The 9,417-nt window shown below is 39.3% G+C and overlaps 1 protein-coding gene across 1 annotated transcript; it reads left to right on the top strand.

Annotated features, from left to right (window-relative positions):
- The first annotated feature begins 1,061 nt into the window (after positions 1-1,061).
- LOC114690987 (tripartite motif-containing protein 43B-like) lies at positions 1,062-6,127 on the top strand. Its single transcript, XM_028866055.2, has 6 exons — positions 1,062-1,473; positions 2,347-2,442; positions 2,930-3,223; positions 4,006-4,028; positions 4,425-4,522; positions 5,625-6,127. The coding sequence occupies exons 1-6, from the start codon at positions 1,063-1,065 to the stop codon at positions 6,125-6,127; spliced, it is 1,425 nt and encodes a 474-aa protein (XP_028721888.1). The 5' UTR covers position 1,062.
- Positions 6,128-9,417: the final 3,290 nt, after the last annotated feature.

The following is a 9,417-nucleotide window of genomic DNA, read 5'->3' as shown; positions in this document are numbered from 1 at the left end:
CTGTTGATTAGATGGCCAATTCTCTTATATTTTTGGTTATGAGCCTAGCCTTTAACGGCTGAGCCATCTCTCCAGCCCTAGATGGCCGATTCTCAACAGTCATGAGAACCTAATTTATGCCTCATGTTCATCCTATAAACTCAAGCCAGGAACTGTATCTTTAGTAAACAAATAAGTTTCCCCAGAGAGTACCTTAGTATTGGACTCAATGGGATTTAGGAAAGACATGGAAACGTCTGGGGATGTCTAAAGGATTATTTGGTGTAGATTCACTACACTTGGAAAAATCCACACTAAATGCTCAAGACATCACTTGACCATACCATGGTTTGAGGTCTTAATCTGAAAAAAAAAAATGGAACAGTAGCTGAGCAGCAAATGGTGTTCCTTGGTTTCTGCTTCCTGATTTTGGATGCCATGAGACCAGTTACCTCAAGCTCCTGACATCATTTCATCCCCACAATGATGAATAATATCCTTCAATTATGAGCCAACATAATTCTTATTCTCATTACATATTTTCAACAAAAAGAAGATAAGTAACTAATATTGCCTTCAAGTGTCAAGGGGTGGGACAGTGTCATGTAGGACACTCACATCAGAAATCAAACAAATCATTTATAATGGACCATGTGAAATAGGAAGTGCATTCTTGAATAGACAACAAAGAAGCATATGTTTAACCTACCTATGTCTGTAGTGAAAGGCCAACATGTGGACGTGAAGGATTTAGATCACTCCACAGTGTATAATTTTTTCATAAGAACTGAGAGATCATGTCTCAGACCATGAACCAAGGTACTAATATGGATGGAATCTCCAAAAATGATGCAGGTGGTGGGGCACAGAAGGTCATTAGATGAATCCATGCTTCTGTCAGGAAGAGTGAAACAGGAAAGATCAGCAACTGCAATCCTACACTAATGTTGATTTTTGGTCACCCAAAAATAAAACCTGTTTTGACAAACATAGAATTGAATCACAACTTGAAGGAAATTTTGTGTAGTCTCTTCTTTGTCCGAGGTCCAATAATAGCAATACTGCTTTTCCTCCTTCAGAAAAATGGAGTCAGACATCTCACAAGCCTTCCAGAAAGAACTCACCTGCTTCATCTGCCTGAGCTGCCTGACAGACCCAGTCACCATAAGCTGTGGTCACAGCTTCTGTCAAGCCTGCCTCCACCTTTCCTGGGAAGACATCGAATGTCCTGTCCAATGCCCTATGTGCAGGGAACCAGCCCAGAAGAAGGGCTTGAGAACTAACATTGTTCTGAAGGAGCTGGTGTCCATTGCCAGAAAAGCCAGCCTCATGAAGGACCTGAGCTCTGAGGAGCATAAGTGTGTGACTCACATGGAAACAAAGAGGATCTTCTGTGCTGAGAACAGGATCTTCCTCTGTCAACTCTGCTCAAACTCCCACGAGCACAGAGGACACAGACACTGTCCCACTGAAGTAGCTGCTGAGGATCAAATGGTAAGTGATGCTTCTGAGAGAACTTGCAAGCTGGAGAGAGGTAGGCTTAGGAAACCACAGGAAGATGCTGGTCCTCATTATGACAAAGCCACTGTTTTCAGAATGGTGTAACTTTAATAACAGCTAATAAAGAAAGGGTGACTAGAAATGTAAATATGTCTTGACCCATTAGTAAAAAGATAATTTGTATTTTATGATGCATTATACCTAGGTCACTGGAAACAGCAATATTGAATTCATATATTTTAAAATTGTCTATGACTGGAGACTAAATTAATAAAATACATTGGAGTCAGGTACAGCCAAGAATCTGGGAATCCCAATCTTATTCAAATTTCCCTATTGGTGAAATTATTAAGGCCACTCCGCTTAGTTAAAAGGAGATTTATTTAATGGCGTAACTTAAAAAATGAAGGAATACGTAGGTTGAGGGTTTTGGGAAAGACACAGCAGTAGTCTGGCGATGTTCTCTGGAGAACTCTCCTCCATCCACCTCAGGCATCCAGGCTCCCAGTAGCAAGAGAGCACGTCATATCCGATCTCAATCTGGGGTCTTCAGGCCCTCCCTTGGCCCCGCCTTGTGGGCGTGATAGTTAGCATAACCTCAATGGGGGTTGGAACTTCCAAACCAAACCTGGAATGGCTACCCACTACAGTACCCAGACATTAGTCAAAATTACTAAGCAGTATACCTGAGAGAAAGGGTATACTATACTTTCTATTTCTACGTTCTGAAATCTAACATTCATAGTGAAAAAAGAAAAAATTAATATTGTGATTCTTCTACTCCCACTAAAGTAATTGTATCAAATGCCCAAGAGTATGTCTATCAGTATTATTTATCAAAAGTTGATATTTATTGTTTTTTTACAGCAAAGACTTCTAGAGCAAATGACATGTTTATGGGAGAAGATTCAAGAAAATCAAGAGAATATAAAGGCAGAGAACAGAATGATAACTTTGTGGATGGTGAGTATGAGATTCAAGCTTAAAATCTGGTTGAAGCAGATATTTTTCAAAATTCATCAATTAAGATTTGAGTATAAGGCATTGGATATGATATTAGGAGTACATGTAATGCTAGTCTCTAATTCCTAGTGTTAGTATAACTATATGTAGAATGAATTGTCTGGCTGTGGCAGAAGAGTCTGGGAATAATGAGTGAATTGCTGACAGTTCAGCACACTGCATTAGACTCTATGACTACACCATGAATTGTAATTACTACATGCAGAGTTTCATATCTTTGTGAACATACAAATTATCAATCAATACCTTTTCTTCAGGCACCTCTGCATCTCTAATATAGGTGAAAATGCTTAGTGTCTGTTTGCCTGTGTAATTAATAAAGAAGAAATAAATGAAACCAAGGCATTTACATTTTCTGAAAAGTGGGGACAGTCAATCACAGTCTATGTACAAAGTTATACAAGTCATTTGTGGAATTTAAGCATAGGAGGATGGAATGAGGGAGGACAAAATACTTTGCAAATATGATTGGGAATGTTTTTTTCTTCAGGACTACTTGACTTTTCGGGAAGAAATGATCAGGACAGAGTATAGAAAGCTACATCCACTCCTCTGTGAAGAGGAAGAGAAACACATTGAGTCTATGGGAAATGAAGGCCAATTTGTTTTAGAGAAACTCAAGACAAGTGAAGCCATGATGTTCCAAAAGAACAAAGAACTAAGAGACATGTATCAGGAGCTGATGGCAATGTCCCAGGAGCCATATGTGGTCCTGCTGCAGGTGAGCATGGAGGAGGGTAGGAAGAGGCTTTATTGTCTTAGGCCCACACTAGTGATTGATATACTAAGATAGCTTTCAATGTCCCCTGTATTTATGTTAGGAGATTTCCTTTTCAGGAATAATCTTGAAAGAACAAGCTTTTTGAAATTATGCCAGTAGATTTCCCAAAGAATATGTGGTAACTGTTGGCTTTTGTACCTTGCTTCTCTGAGAACCCAAATTCAGTGGTTGCTCTTTCCAACACTCTTTTCCCCTCTACTTCAATATTGTGCACAATTTTAAAGTGACCTATGTCTTATTATCTTATGTTTGAAAGCTGTGTTTTTGAGAGTTCTTTGGGAGGTTGGGATTTTCGAGGTTTACATAATGTCCTTTTCTGGTGGATGGTGGCCTGCAACTCACAGTAATGCTCAGGTCTCTAACCCTGTAATTCATGAATTATAGGTGTGAAGCAGCATGCAGAGGTGAACTTATCCATTTGAAGTACTCTTACTTAAAGTATCCCTGTGCTTTGCAGCAAAGCTCAGAGAAAGTTACCTTTTGAGACAGGTGGGGGTTCAAATGCAATGCTTGTTCACTACCCTTGTCCTCAAATTTTACTCTTGCAGTCTAATTTCAACAAGAATTCAAATTCTGCTAAACTTCTTCATTGGCATTATCTTGAGACATAAATATAAGTTTTAACAGTAGATAGATGTGATGATGACTAAAATTACATGAATTTTAAAAACAAACGTATGCCATTTCTTAAGCTATCTAATTTTTTCTTGTTTTGTTTGCAGGGTTTGGACGACATGTTCAGAAGGTGAGTTTAGATATCAGTGCAACCCAGGATACCCTGAAATATGCTATAAAATTGATGAACCTCCCTTAGCAAAGTACAGATATGCTTTATATAGAAAATGCTCAATTTTTGGTGTTTAATATGTTTGGGATTCTTCTATTTGATTTGTTATACTTATGTGTGTGAATGTTTGTGGATGTACATGCACATGTGCCATTGCACAGGTGTGTAGGTCAGAGGATATCTTTCAGGAGACAGTCCTTTCCCTCTACCATGGGATTGAACTCAAGTTGTTAAATTTGTGTAACAAGGGACTTATCCCCTGAGCCATTTGGCTGTACTTGGAGTGTGGTTTTTCCTAATCACTGTGATAATATCTTTAGGGCCAGCCAGATCAATATTTTCTTTTCCTTGCAGGAGTGAGTCAACGCAGCTAAGCATGCCTCAGACTACGAACCCAGAACTCAATGCCCTACCCATCACTGGACTGACTGAAAGTTACAAACAGTTCCAAGGTAAGTGTCTCCACTGATAACATGACCAAAGGTACCCTTCAATAACAAGATAACCTTTGCAAACACAAATATTTTACTCCCCAGTAATATGTCTAGGTAAGTTACATTGTAATCTTATTTAATGAGGTGGTCATCTTACAAACAACAACAAAAAAACAAACATAAATGAATATCAAAATTATGGTGTATGTGATACTGGCTGAAAAGAGTATCATTTGTTCACTGAGACATAAGGAATTATAAATTAATTCAGAATGGTTTAATTCAAATTAATGTAGCCAGTGATGGATATATTTGAATATTTTACTTTAAACATTTTAGCAATTAATTTGTTACATTGCAGTTAACTCCATAGTTAAAAATACACAGAATATAGTGGTGCACACTCAGAATCCCAACATCAAAAAACTAGAGAAAGGAGGACTGCCAATGATTTTGAGTACCGTCTGGTCAACATAGTGAGTTCCATGCAGGTCAAGGATAAATAGCAAGACCCTATCACAAAAGGAACCAGAAAAGAAAAATCATAAAATAACTAAACAGACAAAGCCATGTATCATGAGCAATGAAAATAAAACAAATTGAAAAGACATGAGGCAGTGTCTAAATCCCCCTTGTAGATCTAAAAGTCAATTATAACCTCACAGGCAAAGAAATCAGAGGAACCAAAGGTTAAATGAGGACCAATACATTCAGGGATCCACTTCTAGAGTATATTTAGATTCTCCTTGAGTATAAATATGCTCAGTTAGATGCAAATAAAAACACTAATATGAAAGTTATCACTGCTTGTACCTTGGTAATAACTTTTGATGTAGACACACGAGCACAGCCTTTGCTCTGGCCCTCGCTACTATACACACATCATCTTTTGCCCAGTGTAATAAAAGTCACCTGATAGAATTTGGCTGAGGCAAGCTCCTCTACAGCACTTAAAAAGTTTCATAAAAAAATGCTGCTATTCTGTTTCTTGTGGATATCCATCACCTTGTATATGACTCCAAGTCTTAGCCTTCACTCTTTAAGATCAAGAAGACTCTATGGACCTCTCCCTGAGAAATGTAAATGGTCATTTTAACTAAAATGTTGATTCTTCCAACAGTTCACATTTTCTTTGAAAATACAATCGTATTCCATCACAAAATGAACATATTTAATGCCATGAGAAGATTTATCTTTCGACCTCACCATAAAGATACACCTGCAGATTCTGCTGGATGCTATTTTGCTTCCTGGAGATCAAAGAACTCCTTCACTTCTGGGAGATATTACTGGGAACTGGATTTGAAGGACACTTGGGACTGGGCTGTGGGGTTCTGTAAGGATTCCTGGTTAAGGAACAGAAACCAACTGACTGACTATGAAGGTGCATTTCTTCTTGTGTGTGTGAAGGAGGGTAGTCATTATAGTCTCCTCACCACGTGCCCAGTATTCCAGCACTATATAAAGAAGCCAATAGGTCGAGTTGGGGTGCTCCTTGATTGTGTGGATGGAAGTTTAAGTTTCCTGAATGTTGCTCGGAGTTCTCTCATATACAGGTACCCCCCTGGTACCTTTAATTATCAGGTCAAGCCTTTCTTCCTCACTGGCTACACTTGGTCATAGGAAGATGTAATCCAGTACTTTGGTATTTTTAAAGTATTTGCTCTGTTACCTCATTTATTGCTATTAAATATTAAAATACTATTACATGAAAAAGATGGTTGACTATGTTTCCTTTTCATCTGTGGTCCACATGTTATATCAAGATAACATCCTTTCAAAGTGGTTTTGTCTTGTTTGTTTTTGCAAATTTGTCAGAATTACTAATTAGGACTAAAGCTTTAGTTTGGTCCTAGAGCCCTTTTTAAGTATGCTCAGGACCTTCAGTTGGATTCTAGCACCACAAAAAATTCATGTAGCTATTTATATATGTCTGTTATATATACATATCTATGCATATAATATTTTACTATCTTATTGGTGCCACGCAGGAGCACAGATATGTATCATACTTACTAATTTTAAGTCAGCTTGAAACAGGCTACAGTTATCTGAGAGAAAGGAACTCAAGTTGTGAAAATGCATCCATGACCATGGACTCTGTGCAAGCCTGTAGAGCATTTTCTTACTTAGTTGTTGATGATGGAGCATGGCAGATTACTGTTGGCAGGATTTTCCAGGGCTGCTGGTGGTGGGTTCTATGAGAAAGTAGTATTAGCAAGCCACAGGGTGTAATTGAGTAAGTAGGGTTCCTCCAAGTCTCCTGCTTCAAGGTTCCTACCCTGTAAGAGTTCCTGTCCTAACTTCCTTTAATGATGAACAATGAATGATATGGAAGTATAAGCCAAATAAACACTTGTAGATGAACAGTCTTTTTAAATAAGAAACACAAAGCAAAATGCCTAGTTAAAAGCCAAGATGTCAGAGTAATAACTAAGAGCTAAAAACCCTCTCTTACCCTTCACTGTTGCCGCTGTCCTTACACTCAGCAAGAGCTACTTCTTGTATATCTGTCTTTTTATAGACTTTCTGTTCTGCCTTCTCATTGGTTGTAAGCCCAACCACATGACCTCCTTGTCACTGCCCATCTATGCAGACGTCTAGGTCTTCTATGTTTGGTATTAAGATTAAAGGTGTGTGTCTCCATGTTGACTGTATCCTTGAACAAACAGAGATCTGCCTGTCGTGTGATCAGAATTAAGGGCATGTGCTACCACTGCCAGACTTCTACCATGGCTTGCTATTAGCTCTGACCCCCAGGCAACATTATTTATTAACATACAATGAAATCACATTTCAGTACAAATAAAATATCACCATAAACACTTTTCTCCCCAGATTGCTTTTGTCAAGGTATTTAATCACAGCAATAGTACTATTAATAGAACAATATAGTACCAGGATAGTGGGTTTGAGTTGTAACAGACCAGACCATGCTGTTTTGGAGAGAATGGTGGAAGAATTTGGTACCTTTGCACTAGAAAAGTCATTGAGTGTTGAGTGCCCAATGTCCTGTTCTATAGGACTTTGGAAGGTAAGAATGTTGAGATGATGGAGACCTGGGTTGTGAAGTTTCAGAGGGAAGGAAAGAGTCTATGAGGCCTTTTGTGTAAAGAACCTGTGATGTCTTGTCATCTGGAGCTGGAATCAGCTGTGATTCACCACAGACCAAAACCACTAAAGTAAAATTTTTGCTTTGCTGGGTAAATGGATGCTGGTCAGCTTGGCTGAAGAAATCAGATATGATTAAGAAAGAGATCAGCATCATCTAGGTGATGTCTTCTGATAAGTGTTTTTTCAGTGTCATCCCACAAAAGCTGGGTTCCAGAAGACCTGAGCTTGTACTCTTGCTGTTAGCCAAACTTGGTAGTGTAAGGGGTCCTGGTTGTGAAGGCATGAAGAGGTCATGGAGAACAGCTCAGGCTTGGAAGCATGAGAGGCCAGGAGAAGCCTTTGAAGAAGGATCTACTACAGAGACACTTGTTAAAACATGTTCATTGCTGCTTTATTCATACTAGCCAGAAATTAGAACAACATAGATGTCATTCAACACATGAATGGATTAAAAAGTATGGCACACTCACACAATGGAATATTACTCCTCCATTAAATAGATGCAGTCATGAGATTTCCAGGTAGATGGATGAAACTAGAAAAATATCATACTGAGTGAGGTAATCCAGACCAATTACGAACTCATAAAAGTTTTCAAAAATTGCTGAGTTATGGCCCTCAATCATTAAAAATTCAAGAACTAAGTAATTTATTTCAAACTTTACAAGGTGACAAAGACTTAAATATTCCAAAAACTTATCAGCTGAAGCTGAAAGAGAATTGGCTTACAAAAGAAACTACAGGATGCACATGTGGATTGCTTGGATGCAGAATTTGGTTGTATTCGGGTTATACTACCTTCCACAATTTCTTCAACAGGAATCCCTTTGCAGAGAGATAATATTTTAGAATGGATTTTTTGCAACATAAACAGAGTTAAAAGAATTAAATACCTATGTAGGAAAGGTTTCTAAATTGATTCTATTTTTTTTAATTTATTTTATTTTACAATACAATTCAGTTCTACATATCAGCCATGGATTCCCTTGTTCTCCCCCCTCCTGCCACCCTCCCCTTCCCCCAGTCCACCCCCAATTCCCACCTCCTCCAGGGCAACCCCCCCCTGAGGACTGAGATCAACCTGGTAGACTCAATCCAGGTAGGTCTAGTCTCCTCCTCGAAGGCTGAGACTAGCGACCCTGCATAAACCCCAGGTTTCAAACAGCCAACTCATGCAATGAGCACAGGACCCGGTCCCACTGCCTGGATGCCTCCCAAACAGATCAAGTCAATCAACTGTCTCACCCATTCAGAGGGCCTGATTCAGTTGGGGGCCCCTCAGTCATTGGTTCATAGTTCATGTGTTTCCATTTGTTTGGCTCTTTGTCCCTGTGCTTTATCCAACCTTGGTTTCAACAATTCTCACTCATATAAACCCTCCTCTTTCTTGCTAATTGTACTCCGGGAGCTCCACCTGGGACCTAGCTGTGGATCTCTGCATCCAGATCCCTCAGTCATTGGATGGGGTTTCTAGCATGACAATTAGGTTGTTTGGCCAACCCATCACCAGAGTTTGGGCTGTCTCTCGACCATTGCCATCAGTCTATTGTGGGGGTATCTTTGTGGATTTCTGTGGCCCTCTCTAGCACTTTGCTTCTTCCTATTCTCATGTGGTCTTCATTTAGCATGGTCTCCTATTTCTTGTTCTCCCTCTCTGTTCTTGATGCAGCTGGGATCTCCTGCTCCCATAGGCTCTCTTTCCCTCAGCCCTCGCCCTTTATTACCCCCACTCATGTCCAGGCTGTTCATGCAGATCTCATCCATTTCTCCATCATTGGGCGATGCCTATGTCTTTCTTG

This window comes from Peromyscus leucopus, chromosome 7, assembly GCF_004664715.2.
Source record: "Peromyscus leucopus breed LL Stock chromosome 7, UCI_PerLeu_2.1, whole genome shotgun sequence".
Taxonomy (NCBI): Eukaryota; Metazoa; Chordata; class Mammalia; order Rodentia; family Cricetidae; genus Peromyscus; species Peromyscus leucopus.
The sequence above is the reverse complement of the archived record's forward strand: the minus strand, read 5'-3'. Positions and strand labels throughout refer to the sequence as shown.

What these genes read in the sequence shown, in the direction of transcription:
- LOC114690987 (XM_028866055.2), top strand. Translation starts at nt 1,063, where the DNA reads ATGGAGTCAGACATCTCACAAGCCTTCCAGAAAGAACTCACCTGCTTC. An exon ending in GAATGATAACTTTGTGGATG is followed by an intron (nt 2,443 to 2,929) that starts GTGAGTATGAGA and finishes ATTTAAGCATAG; the next exon opens with GAGGATGGAATGAGGGAGGA. An exon ending in AAGTTACAAACAGTTCCAAG is followed by an intron (nt 4,523 to 5,624) that starts GTAAGTGTCTCC and finishes TTCTTCCAACAG; the next exon opens with TTCACATTTTCTTTGAAAAT.